General features: G+C 37.8%; 1 protein-coding gene across 2 annotated transcripts in view; it reads right to left on the reverse strand.

Annotated features, from left to right (window-relative positions):
* The window catches only part of LOC120629233 (myosin heavy chain, non-muscle), a 103804-nt gene that overhangs the window by 38127 nt on the left and 46983 nt on the right, over nucleotides 1-18694 (reverse strand). For both annotated transcript variants that reach the window (XM_039898102.1, XM_039898103.1), the window contains exon 2: nucleotides 2786-2942. In XM_039898102.1, the coding sequence (XP_039754036.1) occupies nucleotides 2786-2942 (157 nt within the window). The remainder of the gene's footprint in view (nucleotides 1-2785; nucleotides 2943-18694) is intronic.

Below are 18694 nucleotides of genomic sequence, written 5' to 3' on the forward strand. Positions count from 1 at the left end.
CAAAATATGATAATACAGACACAAAATACCACACCTTGTGGCAATAACCATAGACAAGTAGGTTATATGAGTTGCCTAGTTAAAATCGATTGATTAAAGGTGAATGTATGCCTAGGAATCTTCTTTGATTAGGCGTTACTATTTAAGGCATTACTTTGTCCGTCGTTAGTGAAAACGGACTCTCAAATCCATACTTTTATAATTAATGCCAAAGCGACTCTGTTTGCCCTTCTTCACGCCCCATCTAAGCAATCTCTCAACTTGATATTTGGCACAGAGTTAGCTGATAGGGCGGAAAGTAGCATAGGCTACTTTTTATCCCAGGAAAAACCGGTCGACAAGGGATTTAACGCGGACGAAAGAACGCAAGCGATGTTGCCGTTTAAGAGTAGTTTAAAAATAAAAATTTTAATAAGTTATCGACAAGATAAATTATTATCGGATACGTTAGTCGATACATTTTATTAATTAGTCCCCTTAGAGCACATCACTAGCGCTTGCTATTAACACGCATGCGATGGAAAACGCCCACTGTCTAGTTGTTTACCTTTCGTAATGCGAAGATTACAAGACTCACAAAGTAGGAAGTTACACCATACATACTAATGATGAAACCAGGTGCATCTCGAGACTGAATAACTACGGGTAACCGCGTAGGACTGAAGTAATTAGCCAGTACTCTACTTAGTAGTGTAATTATGGTGTAGGTAATCATTGCTAGAACCTTGCGAATTCTCGTGTCTTAGCATGTTAATTTAACATGCTTTTTGCTAAACATAATCATTGCTTTATAATCCTTATCCCTACTAATATCCCTTCTAATATTATAAATGTCAATGTAAGTTTGTTTGTTACGCTATCACGCAAAAACTACTAAACCGATCCTCATGACACTTTGTACACATATTCTTGGAAGAGTTAGAAGTAATATAGGATACTTTTTATCCCGACGTTAAGCTCGGTTCCTTTGGGAGAGGGGATGAAAGTTTATGAAGATTTTACACTATAACTCCGACATATTATAACCGATTTAAATAATTATTTTTGTACTATAGAGGTTATACTATGTGTTTAAATTTGCCCAAACTGTGGTTAGAGATAGAGGATAGACCTCCTCAGCGGACAGCAGCAAACCCCACATTTAAGGCTTACCGATACCGAATACTTAAATTTTTTTAGAACTACAACAAAATGTTATGCTACATCAAAAACAAAATCAGACGCATGCGAAGTCGCGGGCAACAGCTAGTTGCTTTATAAAAGAATGTCTAGCTCACTGACTAAACGCAAAATAAATTATTTTCATCTTATTTCGCAAAAAAGAAAACAGCTTAATGGAGGATTGGCGAACCGTGATCAGTCCACCAGTCGCATCGTCTACGCCTTTCAGACCGTGGGGTGTAACCACCGTCTAGACAACGTTAGGAAAACTTTAATTAGGCAACGGATGTAGAATGGGAACGATTACTGGATACTTTTACGCAGAGGGCGCTGTGTGTTTTACACATGTCAGTTGTCACCGGTCTGGGGTCACTCACTTGGTATTTAACAAAACAAAACCTATGTGTGAATTTCATTTCCATTTTTTTAACATAAGTTATACATGCATTTTTTTAATGTACGCTCGTTAGATACGATCTAAAAATAAAAAAATAAAAATTCCCTGAACGATTTTGGACACGGTGGTCAATCTCCGAAGAGATGTTCCGACTTAACTCGCGGGAGATATTATGGAGCACGTGTGTTGGCGCAAACGCAGGTGCACTCTCTTTTCCGACAGACAGCTTAACGTGCTCTCCGAGGCACGGGGGTGAATCACTGCTAATTTTCAAACGCGAGGTACTAAAAAATTCTTGATACAAAACCCAATAATGTTCATATGCCCGTCCCTAGAATCGAACCTGCAGTAATCTGCAGTCAAGAGATCAACGAGGCAGTTAGTTCGTTAATTGTAACAAACATGTTCACCTCTAGGTGGAACTAACTGACAGTGCTCGTCCGTATTCATCATCATCATCGTCATCAAACCATTACCGGCCGTCTACAGAACACAGGTCTGCTCTCAGAATGAGAAGGGTTCAGGCCGTAGTCTACGACGTAGGCCTAGTGAAGATTGGTAGACACGCCGCGGCGTTGAGAACTTAATGGAGAACTCTCAGGCATGCAGGTTTCCTCAAGATGTTTCCCTAAACATATTTGACGACCTCCCTGGCGCAACGGTAAGCGCTGTGAATTCAATTTGGAGGTCCCGGGTTCGATTCCCGACAGGGGGCAATTTAGAAATTTATTATGTTTGATTTTTCTCTGCTCTGGTGGGAGGCTTTGGCCGTGGCTGGTTACGACCCTACCGACGAAGACGTGCCTCTAAATGATTTAGTGTTACGGTGCGAAAACGATTAAGAGTATGACAACCATACCCCCTGACAGTGGCGTGCATAGAGGGTATGCACTATGCACAGGGTATGCAAATTATATAAAATGAAGAAAATCTCCCGTACGCGTTATAAAAAAGCTTAACGATAGGCATTGTAAGAGTTATAAAAAACCTACCAGGTTAGCATTATACCATCTTAGACTGCATCATCACTTACCACCAGGTGAGATTGCAGTCAAGGGCTAACTTGTAGTGGTATAAAAATAAACATAACTCCGAATAGTCAGTGGTGCGTGCCGGGGCTCGAACTCGATCTCCACGAAAGGAGAGCCGAAGCCTTACCCACTAGGGTATCATCCGTATTGGTGAGTATATTTTCAGATAGTGCGCAATAGCAACAAGCGAGCATACCTTGTAACATGCTGCGGTAGGCTGTGTCGGTGATGGCGAACACGTGTGGCGGCAGCTCGTGCCGCTTGATGCCTTTGTACCGCTCCATGATCGCCTCCGTGTAGATGGGCAGCTTCTTGTATGGGTTGACCACCACACAGAAGAGCCCGGAGTATGTCTGGAACAAGTAACAGAATTATGTTAGTATTTGTGAGATATGGTGCCAGCAGTTGTCACCACCAATCCTCTTCCTGTGGATCGCGTAAGAGGCGACTAAGGAAATATAACTAAAAATGTGATATATATATTATACATATTTATGTATTTTACATGTGTATATAAATATATAAATAAATATACTACGACAATACACACATCGCCACCCAGCCTCATAGTAAGCGTAGCTTGTGTTATGGGTACTAAGATGACTGATGAATATTTTTATGAATTATATATACATAAATACTTAGAAAATACATATAAACACCCAGACACTGAAAAACACTTAATGCTCATCACACAAACATTTTCCAGTTGTGGGAATCGAACCCACGGCCTTGGACTCAGAAAGCAGGGCTGCTGCCCACTGCGCCAGTCGGCCGTCAAATATATATATATATACAATATATGAGTATATGCCTACCTACTACCTACTTAATATTATAAATGTGAATGTAAGTTTGTTTGTTTGTTTGTTTGTCACGCAAAAACTACTGAACAGATCATCATTAAACTTTGTACACATATTCCTGAAGGTATTAGAAGTAATATAGAATGCTTTTTATCCCGAAATTAAGCTCAGTTCTTTCGGGAGAGGGAAGAAAGTGTTTGACGATTTAACACCATAACGCCGTCAAATGATAACCGATTTAAATAATTACTTACTTACTTCTTTTATATAAGAATACACAACTTAAAAATTTCAGTAGAATTACACCGAAATTGAATGCCACATGTGTTTCTAAAAACAAAAACAAACGCAGACGAAGTCGCGGGCAACAGCTAGTATATATATAAATCATTAATTACATATTAGATAGAAAATAGGCTTTTACGCGCGACTTACAGATGTTAAAAGTTTTAAACTGTCTTATTTTCCTCGGGAGGTCGTTTTTCAAATTTAAATTTTAAGGAATTACATCTAATATCTATGAGACGAGATGAGAAAATGAGTAGACTTCATTAAGTGGCGCGAGTCTTTGCTCTACAGGAGTGTGCTAGCTTTCGTGAGTGTTCGTGTGAAGTTCGTCCAAGACCGGACTAAATTAGTTGGACTATGGATTACAACTTAGAAGAAGAACAGATGGATGTCGTCACCATTCCACTCGATCGAGTGCTACTTATAGGTGGTAAAGAATTCTATTGAAGTTGGATCGCCCGTTGTCCTGTATAAGGGCTGCGCAGTAGCGTGCACTTCATACATGCAGAAAAGCACTGCATACCCTAAAATTGATATATATATATATATATATCTCGAGTTTCCGTTTTATGTTATTTTCCTGCTGTATGCATACCCTAGTAAGAAACCAAGTGCACGCCGCTGGGGCTGCGCTGTCCAAACAATCCACGTTCCCCCAGCTGATGGTTTGACGTGTTTAAATTGTATCATGTAGGTACACCACTAGAAACTTGCCAAATGCGGAGTGCGTTGACGCCTGTTTTACTACCTATTGTTTGAAAGTTTTATTATCAGATGTCTAGCAAGAAATGGGATGATGGCTACTGTTTATGGCTCCATAGAAATGCCGATCAGTGGGAGGCCATTATGGAACCGCTCACAGACAAGTGCTTTATATATTTTCGGTCTCAAATATGTTATTTGGTTATTTCCACGACCTATTCTTCTTCTTTAAGCATAATCTTCGAGTTATTAGCATTTTTGTTAAATATAATGTAACTTTGATATAGTTCACGCCTATCTTGCAGGCGTTCGAAAATGCTTAGGAAACACTTCAAGGAACGCATGTTTAGGTTAGACAAATAAATATTCTTGTAACCATTAACACTGAAATACCGGATTGGTAGAACTTCCTAAACTCGTGTTGATTCTCACCTCAAACTGCAACTTGTTTGGTTATTGAGTCTTTATCGACGACGTTGTGACCTCACGTCGCCATTGCTATTTAAAATAAAAATACAACGATTGTAAAGTGAAAATGCGTCAATGCTGCCATCTCTGGATAAACTCATGAGACATACCGAAGTCGAGAACGGAAACAATCACATCATCATAAGTTTATAACAGTCCAACGCTGGACTAAAGGCTTCTCCCAACAATCTTTATATTATGTAGTATTAGTATCCAAAGTACATTTATTGTATATCAATTATTTTCTTTAAAATAGAATTTTGCACTATCCCGTTTTCCGCACCAAATATGCTTCATCAACCAAAGGTTTTCTGGAGATCGCTTCAAGCGATAAGGCCGCCTTTGCGCATATCTATTTATTTACCTTTTTTTTTGTTCATTTGTATTTTTTTTCTGTATAAAGACTTTCTTTTATCTATCTACCCTTTCAGCTCTAGAGTACACCTCTCCGGTGCTCAGAGCACATTCTCTCAAAATTTCAAACTTTTACGTTAAGCCAATTTGATTGTCTAACAAACAGACAGAACAAAGCCTTTCATAGTTATTGACGATGATTTATGTCCTTTGCTTTCCAGCGATAACTCTAGAACCATGTCTAGCCTGGAATGTTTGATTATTGGCTTAAAGAATAACTAGTCATAATAATCGTTTGACTATTTAAAACAGAACCCATTCAATTTCAAATGAATCATCATATTAAATTCTAAAAGGCATCCAAATCATCCACTACCACAAACCGCACCGAGTCTGCAATAGTTATTCGAACTATGGATTTAGAAAATCTATTGTTTCCATCGAATTATGATTAAAAATTTTTGAGCAAATTCATGAAATTGAAAATCATTAAGGAACCATTCGTATCATTTATCGATTTATTTGAACCTGGTTATTAATAGTGTAATAATATGACCATCGTAATTAAAATTAAACACATAATAACGAATGCGTTTTAATATCATAATAACCGATTGCGAGGTAACGGCGGTCGTTTAATCAGATAGATTACTGAAATAGCCTACTTAGATTAAAAATATAACAAAGGGAGTTGACCTTTGGTCACATATATACGTAAATATCTTTATACTTCTGTTCATATCATAATATCCTGCCTATTAGTCATACGCGGTGCATACGAAGACTTTTTTTTGGAGAGGTGAAAAAGTTTTGTTGCTACCCCTGTTAATTTGGGCAAGACCTTAGGAGATTATGATCCCTCTGACGGGAGTAGAGTACACGTATACCCGACCTTTAAACCACCATGGGATTTTCCTCTTATTTCCTATACCATGCTCCCTGGGAACCAGACCCATACATCCGTAGCAGTCACCTACATAGCTGAAACAAAGCTAATGCTTGCCGGATCTTCTTGGTAGAATCTGTCTTCCAAACCGAATGAGACAGACTTGAAGTTTCAAAAGTGCTTATAAACTAAGAGTATGTCTGTGAATGTGTATTTGTGGCAATGGGAACGTAGCATAAAGGGCCGAAGGACGATGCAGTCCCGAGATGATGGAGTGTCGACTGTCGATCCCGCATTCAAAAACGCAGGGTTGTTTCACCAACCCCAAGGTGGACCAGCAAAATCAAACAAGTCGGTGTACACAAGCGACACAGGACCATGTTGTGTGGAAGTTCTCAATAAAGACTTATGCCCATCAATCGACAACTTATCGGTTAAAATAATGCTGACGAGATAGTGTTATTTGCAGTACACGCGCAATCATGTGAGCGGACAATATATTTATTGATGCTTATAATAGAGGATATTAAACATTATGTATTAGAAACTAACGATGGATCATTTATCTCGACAGAGCGGCAACTTCAAAGTCATGGTGCGTTATCGTCCACCGATAACGGACAGGGGCAATTGTTATTGCGAATCAATTTGCGATCTGACCTAGCGTCTGGAGGGCAGAGTAAAGTTATGTAAACATGAAACGATAGGCAGCAACGTTTGCATTTATTTACTGCTTTTTATAAGGATAATTTTATAGCCATGTGAAGAAGAGATCGTGTATCAGAAATTTGATGCAGTCGATATCGCGAGCAACCACTAGTGTACTATTATGTACATTATCATCATATCAGCCGATAAACGTCCGCAGCTGGATAGAGGACTTTTGTAAGAAATTCAAAATTGCTTGCATCCAGCTGGTTTCTGCGACTTGTTTGATGTCGTCTATCCTCCAACTGGAATCTCTAGCATAGCTGCATTCCAGCACCTTGGGACAACATTCATCAGTTCCCCGAGCTATTAAATGCCCTTCACGTTGCCACTTGAGCTTCGTGAGTCTTTGATGTCGGTAACTCTCTCAAAACTAGATCTTCCATAGATCCCATTTATATTGCGAACACGTAGCATAGCATTCTTTGTCTCCAGCTGAGAGACTCTGAATAATTCTTATGGGACCTATAGTTAGCTATAAGGTTCTAGAGTCCAAAGTTCAATAAATAGAGCACGAATGTTATGGATACTTTAACTAAAATTCTTAATGCAAGGTTTTGATTGATTCAGACTTCCTTAAAATGAAGGAGCTTATCAATACGAATGTTTAATAATTCCGAAAGAGTTTCGGAGAAAGACAGCGAAACTCTTAAAAAAATGACAAGAAATCAACCGCGATTGCTGCTATGGATTGTCAATTGAATCACATAACATAAAACCACACCTGTACGAAAAGGCTACGCAGATATATTCAGTATATCGGGGTACACCCATATTTGCTATCAAAGTTACTAATAGTACTTAGTTGCATTTTTTTCGCAACTGAACTAGTTGGTTTTAGCACATGGTATTTGATTTGGATTTAAACAAAAATGTATTTACTGCTTGGTTGGTAGTTATAACATTTATTTCAGAAGTCTGTTTTTAATCTTGTTCTTACTACAAAGTCACCAAGTAAAGCCTCGGTTACGCACAACAAAGCCCATAAATAAAGCTCCCGTCCACAAACTGTCAGCACTGATCACTGATGCAAGCTTTGCGGACACCATAAGAACCCGTGGCACAGTTTCCACGACACGCCTTCCTAATTTGGGCCGACTCTTGCGCTAATGGACATGTACAAGTATAACATGTCGACTGTTTAGACTTGAGTGCATTTGGTGTTGGCTGTTGAGTAAGATCTCATTTTTTTTTATTATTATTTATCTATCCTCTTGGTGCTGTTTTTTTTCACTTTTATTATTTTTAAATTTCAGTTTAGATAATCATTTGTTATATATACAATTAGGCCTGACATGCACATGGTTTTTGATGAGGGATGCTACTAGGTAACCCAGCAGGGCTAGCACGGGTAGGAGACAAAAATTATATCCCCCGATAATATCCCCTTACAAGGGATGTAGTTAATAAAAAAACTTTACAAATTCTTCTCTTTAAATACAGTTTATAAGAAATATTATTAAAAACACAATGCGTTATGAAGCTATAACGTAAACATAGCTGACTTCACAAGCCTTTGAGAATATTGTGGACAACTCTCAGGCAGGCCGATTTCCTCGCGCTGTTTTCCTTAACCGTTAAAGCATTTAATATTTAGTTGCATAAAACGCACATATGTGACTCTGAAACGTTAGAGACGTTTGCTGGGGTTTTGCATTAATATAACCCGAAATGAAAGCTGAAATCTCACCCGCCAGGCTATCATCGCTTAATTTAGACTTTTTGGACTTTAGAGTAGCTAACGTTAAGTCTGAATTCGTTACTAAAGCCAGTTAAATCACATTGTAACAATGTGGTATGTCTATATCCCTCTTTGGAAAAGGGCGGGGAGGCTTCATGCATGGCGGACGCGATTTTTTTTAATAATAATATGTAGTTTTATTAACCACAATAAATTAAAACATACAAATAAAATGAAAAGAAAAAATATGTGGCATCGTTGCGGTCAACGGGTCACCATCTGTACCATGGCAGTAAGTACCTGCAATGCTGATTTTAAGTAGAGACCCAAATGTTTCCGGATTTTATCTGAATTCATTGTGAACTCGTTTTGGGGGGGATTGGTGGCGCTGGTACTGCGGTATGTGCAGTATAAGCAGCACCAGTTCTTTTCGGGGCAAGTCTGCGGTAGAGTTCGGGGGGGCCGCGTCCGCAGTTTTCCTGCCCTTTTCGTCAGTCAATTTCTCCTGATATTTTAAGTTTCCCTAACTTTTATTAAACACATAGACACCTGACATTGGCTAATCTGTGTAAAGCCAGAAGAAAAATTATCCCTCTTTCTTTCGACACATCAACTTCTACTATAGGACAATATTAAGGCCAACGACACACGGTGGGTAGGTAGGACAACGGACAAAGGTATTTGGTTAACGAAGATAACCTTCTGCGGTCGGTCACGGTAAAAGTAAATGATACATCGTCAAGACATCAGTCATTACGAAACCAAGAACACGACCTCGCCTAATTGTAGGCCTTAGCTTGTATCCGTAAATGCGAGAAACGTAGTTTGGACACTGTGTAATCAGTTGTTGAACAAAATATGCGCTCACAAAGAAAAGTATGGTATCGTCACGATTCTGATGAGTCACGAGGTCGGAATTCCGCTCGGCAAACGTAATGATGACCGTTAAAAATATGCTAATACATAATATTCCGCGATGATCAGTCCGAGGCGTTGGGTCTATAGAGACAAGGTTTGTTTCACAGGCTGTGTGGTGACGGCAGAACAGAGAACAGTACCTGGTGTCGTAGGTTGGCTCAAAAACCTAGAATTAACCGTAAAAGGAGGCATTTTAAAGAGAAATACATTATAATATCAGATAGTTTTCAAATGACTCAGCCTTTTAATGATACCGAAAAATTTTTCAATGAGCATACAGCGAAGAAAGAAAGAAATCGAGAATTTGTATCTAATCAAATACGATTGTAGAATGCACCAAAAATTTCAATAAATTATAGTCCACACCCATACAGTAGCCCAGTGTTACATGTATGACTCATATTATGTAAAAGTATAAAGAAATCTGGAAAAACAAGACCGACCGAGTCGTGATCGCGGAAGACCTTGGCACATAACGGACAAAAAATTCTCGCTAGGAGTAATTTACTAGTACATCTTCTGCTTCAACTGGAAGTTGTTTATTTATCCTCAACAATCAATAGGAAAACTGTAATTGTGTTGCCTTAATGAGTGAAATGGTTTTTTAATTAAACATATTTCTGTGTACATTATAAATGCATTTTAGTTCCATTTCATTTCATTTTCATAAAAAAAAATTGTATAACTAACTATCCATATAGTTAAACAAATAAGATAAAAAAAAAACTACAAAAAATTGTACTTTTTTTTTAATTCCAGGATGCGTTGCATAAATCTGAGATTTTATAATAAGGATTCTGTGTACCTTTATCTGATCCATAACTAATATAATAATCATATAATGTCATGTCTCTCTTGCGAAATGACATGACACTTTATATCTTTCCAGAACGTATAAAATTGATTTTCTGCTGACTTAGTATTAGTGTGTTAATGATTTCCATTTCTGCAAGTATAGGTATGGCGCCTATCGATCGATATGCCACATTACAATTTACATACGTGCATCTAAGAATACAACACGCATCGTTATAATGAGCCGCAGAAATTCTAATAACACGTCTTAGAATACGGAGTATGCATAATTGTTTCCTGCTGAGTCAGCGCGCTTTAGATTGACGATGCAAGCAATATTATGTGTCTGTGGATAGAAAGGAGAGTTTACATTTTAATTTGAAATAAGCAGTAAATTATAATCATTAATTCTCAATTATTTGCGCGTCTAATTAGATTCGTCTATTTTACTTATTCCGCCAACTTTATCAGATCACATGTTTACTAAACTAGCTTTATTGTTAAGATTGCGAATATCTTAAATACTGTCTACTACTTGCACTTTCTTAAAATACTTGATTATGGACATTCTTGAAATAACCAAAATAGTTTTTCGAGGAAGTGAAATGTCCAGTACTAAATGTTTATAAGTTGATAATAATGCTTTATTTAGGTTAAAAGCTTAATGTCATGTCTCAGCTGAAGTAGCAATGCGCTCACTAGCATTAACTCCGAAACCCAATGGACTGGTGGCTGAATGGCGACTCCAGCCCGTTAAACAAAGAAAAACGGAGCCGCTGAAAAAAGCTGCGCAGAACCGTGGATCGAACGAACGAACTCCAAAAGACCTATTTCCAGCAGTGGACGTCAATCAGTTTGAATCGATGATGAGTGATGATATCTCATTTGTATATTTGAAAAGTATTAATCAAATTTCAATAAAAAAACAACAATTTACAAATTAACTAGTACCTATATAAAAATAGCATAAATAATTGAAAAACGATAGGTATATAAAACGTTACATCTTGTTCTTTAAATTGTATTAGATACATTCACGTTAATTTACAGAACATCAAAGAGCTTATGCAAATGACCAATAATTATCTGCCAACATAACAATATATCGATACCATATACATGGCTTCGCAAATTGTACAACGGTTTACAAGATGAAGTAGCGACGGATAATAAGCCAAACCAAAAATTTCTAAGAGCTACCCGAGCTACCGTCTTCGTTACAGTACGACCCAACTAGCGACACGTCGCTCTACAAAATGTTTAAACTCATTCAGTCATTCTGTCTCGACCAGTTGCAAATAAAGCAACGGATTATTTGAATTATTTTCTCCTTCTGTTTCTCTTATACATGTTATAAATTTATCTGCATCATCTTCATTATTATCTGTATCTGTACCTGCCATATCGTCACGGCAAGTCCGACATAGCTGTGTAGATGTGCTTCAACAACAGATTTATAAAAAAACGGAATATATTAGTGCTACATTCACAAAAGTATTCTATTCCGCGAACTCCAGGGATAAGCTGACGAATCTACATGTATGTCATCAAGAAGCCTATAACAGTCCACTGCTGGACTAAAGACCTCTCTCAACGGGAAGGTTTGCCCATAATCACCACGCTGGGCAGGCGGGTTGGTGGTTGGGATACTGCTTCCTGTTCTCGGATAATCATTATCATCATAAATGCATCTGACTAAAATAGCGTGCGACTAAAATACGTCACACGACTACAAGGTTACAATAGCTGAAGCGGGAAAAAGGGCGTCCCAAAACCAGAAAACCCCGATTAGAGTCCGGATAATTTTTTCCCCAACTTTTTTAGTGAAACACCATTTTAGTTATAGAAATAGCTGCGTTTAAGACAACAGTAGAAGAGGGGCAATCGAAAGAATTGAGTTCGTAGCTATTAAATGTATTGATAGGGCGCTAGAAGGAAAATACTAAAAATACAAGTCTCTAGTGTGATTTCAGACCTACGGGCGGCAGACGAGGTAATCCTTATCTATCGCCTACATACTATATTGTTTCTGTAACACGTCTATAAACGTTAAAACATATAAACATAAAGTTGAATTTCCATTGCATTTGAAAAATGTGAGTCATATTCAACATTTATGGGTACAACCGAAGGTATATAGTACGTGACTTGTGTGGTTAGCCATATTTGGTTATTTAGTGTCGTGCTCAAAATACGCGAAGTTGATTTGTGCAATGTACTTCAATACTGTGACATGTAAGTGGGGTGAATATAAAGCACCTGTAAATAATATAACCTTTTGGTTGTAAATTATACAACCTTTTGCAAAGTACCTAATAAAAATCGTGTTTCAACTTTAAGAGTGGGAAATTGAATAAAACAATCATGTTTTAAATGATGAACGCGCGGCTTTTACCTTGCGTATGCGGTAAGCCTAGACCATATCATACAATATTTGGTTCAGTTAAAAAAAGTGTCGAAAACATTTGTTACAACAAAAAATTCCTTTTGCATGCTACAGTTTAGAATTGCCCAATGCGATAATTGGTTCACCCAAGGTTTTATTTCAAACCCATACATATCCATTGTTTTTAGGGATTAAAATTATCACATATCCTTAACAAGGATCTAAGATTTCCCTGTGCCGAAATTTTGTCAACTATGGTTTATCGTTTGAAAATTGCATTAGTCAAATAACAAAACGTGTGTGTACTTATGTACACGCGTTAGAAGATATACTTTGGCGTAACAAGATTAAAATCTTTTTAAAAGTTTTACCTTTCGCCTTATTCAACGTTTGTAGAAAAAACGACACAAACAATAGAAGAAAAATATTTCATGCATTGAAAGTTTATTATAACGCACAATTAAGTTAAATAAAGTTTATTTAAATATCACAAAAAAAAATATTTCTACATAATTAAAGAAATAGACATAATAAACATAATTAAATTTGGAACACTAATAGACAGTTAGTTATAGGAAAACCAAGTCTTAATCAACATTAAAATTTGAGATTTTTGTACAATTGAATCAATTATATCACCCTTAACAATTCAAAGTGTACACTGGCAAACCATATATGTAGCTAAATACAGGGTGTTGGTTTTTGATGACGGTGTGCGCGCGCGCACCGTAAAATTTTACTCTCATCATTTTTTCCTAACGCGCTAAACGCGAAATATAACTTCAAAAACATATAGACAACATTCCCTGTCCTGTACACATCACATGAACCGTTGAATACAAAACATTCCGGAAGGAAATGTTATTCCTCTAGGAGACATGCACTGACAATATCGTGCTGGAGTTAATTATGCGCCCCAATATTCGGCTTAAGAGGATTTACGCCCAGCTCCGCATATAATCCGCTTCGGGTAATTGGATTAGCAGCGGCGTTTAGACTGGCTGGAGAATAACACCCACACTCTCCGAAATTGGTTAAACAAACAATCTGTCTAGATAATTTATAAACTGAGTTTGTGTAGGTAATGAGTTACCGATAGACATTGACGATTCCAAAGAACTTGCAATCGTTTATCTCTGTTTAATCTTTAAATAAATAAAATATCGCTCATTCTGTCGATATAAAACTTACAATTAAACAACAAATAAAGGTATACTAGGTAGACGATATGGAAAAACAGATAGATGCTAAAAAGAAATTAGTTTAATCTGTACACCAGATGAGGAAAAAGGAGGATAATTCACAAAAGGCTTAAAAAAAATATTCCTCGTCCATAGTTTAGAACCGTCGCATCTAACTGCCTCGCACTCCTCCGAATAAAAAAACCGCCTTATGTATAAATTGATTTGAATCTTTTTATACATAAGAGCGCTGCAACGTTGGTCTTATGGGTAGTATGTTGGACTACGGATGACGACGTTCTTGACTAAACTCCTGGATTGAGCCAGAAATTGTTAACCTATTGTGATTTTATGCCTCATAATTTGCAATATTAGCTCTGAGTTAATCTAATCTGCCTTACACAATAATCCGAAACTAGTCTTTCGAATTTGTATGTTGTCCAATTATGACGTTTGGTCCTTTACTTCAACCGCCAGATTAACGTGGATGTGACGAAAACTTACATGAAGCGTTCATATCATGAACACAAATCTTTACAGCCAGTCGTCCGTAATTGGAACAGCGTGAAGATTTAAGATCTAAATCCCTGTTTCTTATAAGAGAAGATAATAGGATATAACCAGTCTGAGGACAATGATGATGAGTCTGCAAGAAACCCGAGTTTTTGCTTGTTCAAACATTAGCATTTTTACCTATCTTTACGTGATCAAATCATAAATGAGGAGATCCGTAGAGGAACCAGAGTTACCGACATAGCTCAGCAAGTTGCAAAGCTGGAGTGGCAATGGGCGGGGCACATAGCTCGGAGTACCGATGGACGTTGGGGTTCCAAGGTGTTGGAATGAAGACCCCGCACAGGTAAACGCAGCCCCCAACAAGATTGACAGACGACATCAAACGGGTCGCTGGGAGCCGCTGGAAACAAGCGGCCCAGAACCGTGAATTTTGGAACTTTCTACAAAATACCTATGTCCAGCAGTGGACTTCAATCGGTTGAAGTGATGAACATCAGCATTTTTACACTAATTATTCCGTTTGCGAGAAATTAAATCGAACGGGCCTGCTTCCAGGCAACTTTGTCAAAAAGTGATCACCAGGGGGCAAAGTATAGTGAGATAGAGTCGGGTGTCCAGAGGTCGTTCAACCGCCACTACAGGATACCACTTCGTGCCTATCGCCATCCGCTGATACGCACCGCTATTACATTTCTACTAAGATTACATTGTTTGGGTTCTACGTACATACCTAAACAAAGTATATGATGGAAACCCTTTTGGAATGGAAACCTGACGATCTCACCTGATGATGCAGCAATGCAGGTATGATATATAATATATCTTAGGAATGATAGCCTAGTTTAATAGTGGTCGGAGCGATGATAACATCAATGGAGGGGAGAGTTCGATTCGCGGTCTACGCACTTCTATCTTCCCGCATTATATATTTTTTTTAATTTTGACCTGCGCCGTAGAAAGTACAGAGGTGCGCCGCGAGGTTCTCCTTCTGTACTTCAAAGAATTATGTTATTAAATATATTACGACAATTCACACATCGCCATCTAGCCCCAAAGTAAGCGTAGCTTGTGTTATGGGTTTATTACCCATAACACAAGCTACGCTACGCTGTTATGGGTACTAAGGTGTCTTCACTGAAAAACATTTATGGTCAACATGCAAACATTTTCCAATTGTGTGAATCGAACCCACGGCCTTGGACTCAGAACGCAGGGTCGCTGCCCAATGCACTAGTCGGCCGTTGTTATATCAAGTAGGCCTAGCATTAGCCTAGCACTAGCCGTGCTTTATAAGCACTTTTGTAACGTGAAGTTTATCTGTTTGAAGTGACTCTAACGTAATGGGTTGGTCTGATTCTGTCACGTAACATGATCTAAAACCTAACGTGTTTACTGATAGCAGATATGGGCGGAGATAAGACAGAATCCATCATGACGTCATATCCGACTCGACATGACGTAATGGCGGCAAGGTTTTGACAACATGTAACATGTTTACTACAATGCCAATGGATTATATTAGCGTATTGATAGATAAGCCTCATTAAAATTACGTCATGTTTAACTTGTTATTTTTTTTTTTATCAGCTTTCAAAGAAAGATGGTACACGATTCAATGGAGAGAGGTGTTATTTGGTAATATTATTCAGTATTACCGTGAAGAAGAGTCAAACCGATTTCAATATAAATTTGAAATTTGGAAAACCCTGGTCTTTAAATATTGTGTACACAACTCAAGCCCTTTCATTTGATACCCTTATTGAGGAAATTGTAATTTATTTAGAGTCGAGGTTAATACCGAATTTAACAGCCATATATCACTTTTTATATGAAAAAAACACGAAATACTATATTTCATACTCTAATGAAATATAAATAATGGGGCTTCATTTTTTTGGAAATTGCATTTAATAAATCATTTAATTTACCTAGCGACGCGATAATGATGTGAATCTAGATCTCACGTTAAATCACCATCCTCGGTTCAGTAGGTAGGTATACCATGAACTAACAAATTGTTTAGAAAGTAGAGCTGTCTACATGTTTTAATCGAGTGGTTAAAGTTATCATTCATTACGTAAAAGTTTTTTTTTTGCTCATTTTACAACTGGCTTTCTACCAAGTACCTATTAAAGATTTACGCACGGGTCGCTACAATCGCAGCCGCGATTGCACCTGCTTCAAGGGGAGAGGGCCACCTGCCTCCCGAGGGCCACTTAAAATATACATTTCGAGGTAGCTATTTCGAATTCCACTTGACTTTTCATTTCTCGGTATTGAATTGCTTTGCGAAAACTTTTAAAGTAGTATCACACAAGATGTATTACAGCCTCGTTGGTTCAATAGTAAACATGTATGACTACGTAATACTGGGTCCAAGGGTCGATTTGAGTCGGTTTTGATTTAAACATAATCTCAGTACCAGCCTCAGTTCTTTTTAGAGTAATAATTGACGGACCAAGCAGATGGCTCACCCGGTGGTAAGTGAAATGGAAATCATTGCATATACACAGAGAAGCACTTCACAGGGCATGCAAGAAACACTTCAGTAGGTGTTCCTAGGAACCTCATGTGCCTATGAATACACCGGCAACACAGCATTGCAACAATGCTGCTTAGCGGTAGAAATAAGCATGACGATTGTACTTCCCCGGACGAGCTCTGTCAAAAATGATCTGCTACTACTGGACTCTTCGCCATAAAGGAAAACCAAAATTGTATGAGCGTTTTTGGGATATTAACCACAAAATAGGGATATTTAGACAACCACCCGGTTTCTTGAGAAGGGATTGTAAAATAGTGAAGTGGGAAATAAGATTTTATGCACAAAAACATCTCAATGTTTTGATACCAAAGTTTGCGGGGACAATATCAGAGCGGCTCTCCGCATCAGACTGGAAAATTAGTTCACGACGAACCGACGCCGGGTCGGAATTTAATTATTCTAACTTCATTTCAACCGTGTGACATGCCCTGTTGATGGGTTTAATAATAGTGCTCATAAATGCGATATATAAATGCACAACGTGCAATTAAAAAAGTGATTTAAAAAATTAAGTGATTTTGAGGGTTAAAAATCCCGAAACTATTAAGTTTTCCGGGAACTCCAGGTTCAAGTCAAGTGTTACATTAACTTTATAAGGTTGGTAAATAATTAAACTTTGGATAACTATAATTTGATTTATGCCTGATATTTTAGCATATAAAATTAATTAGAATTATAACAAATGTTGTCATAGTTTTTATTTATATACGTTGTCATAGTTTCGAAGAAATAATTAACAATATATTTGATTTGCAGCCAATGTTCATCACATTATGCCGGTGGGTATTCTGATATAAATTATAAATAAGAGTGTATTTTCGTAACACTTCAGTTCTTTATGGACTCGAACGATGCAAACATAGCTCCCGGTGTATAAGTCGTTATCACTAGCAATATCTAGCAATCTAGACTCTTGTATCCGAAGAAAAAAATAAAAGTTGTTTATCCCTTAAGGTCACCAAATCCCCTAAGTAGGTACCTATTTTTATTGTACCTAATTTAGCACCAAGTGAAATCGCGATGATAAATAAGCGCAACCTGTCATCGATAAAAAAGAAGTGAATGTTATTATCGTTTTGGTTATTTTTATGGTATGTAGGCTTTGGGGGAAAGGCTGCGTCTGAATCACCAATGAATACCGGGATGCATCACGTTATACGTGAGTCACTCTGAGGCCTGCACTGGGTGTACACTGGGCTAGGTATTTAGTAGTCTCTTAGATATATCGATCTCAATAAGTTCAAAGTTTATATAAAACGTAAGCTTACAGAAAAATCCTACAATAACGTTGAGGATTACTTAAACGATAAAAAAGCTTGGGTGTGAATTGCTCTAGCTTCACAGGTAATATAAATTTATGGTGATAGCAAAAATTTACCCGGCAAAGCTTGTTGTGGGCTCTTCTTAGACCAGAGCGCGTTTGGAACCCTCGTAGCTTTAGGTTTAAGTTGGCGGATGAAATTATAACCATCCCCTTACAATTATGTAAACATATTATATGTATGAACGCTACATAAGTGCCTGTAATAGGCCTTCATGAATAAAGACATTTTGAATTTGAATTTTGATATTATTTTATTTCATAAATCTTTTGACGACAGAGCGGTGAGCTCTGTGTTTTTTAGTCCCTGGCAGGAGCAACTTTGGAATTTATAATTTCTGAATTTAATCTGTTCTGATGGAAAGTTTCGGCCGCGGCTAGTTAGCACCTAGTTAGGAGCTAGCAACGTTTAAAAAGTAAGAATGTTAGGTCTGCTGATTTTGTGAAATGTCGTCCTTCTTGCACTTTCGGTTAGAGTCTGGGCTATCTGGCTGGCGGTAGCGGTTGCGTTCATTAGTGCGCATCCTACCTGTCCAGGTAATAATCCTGG

Source organism: Pararge aegeria, chromosome 14 (assembly GCF_905163445.1).
Source record: "Pararge aegeria chromosome 14, ilParAegt1.1, whole genome shotgun sequence".
NCBI classification, from domain to species: domain Eukaryota; kingdom Metazoa; phylum Arthropoda; class Insecta; order Lepidoptera; family Nymphalidae; genus Pararge; species Pararge aegeria.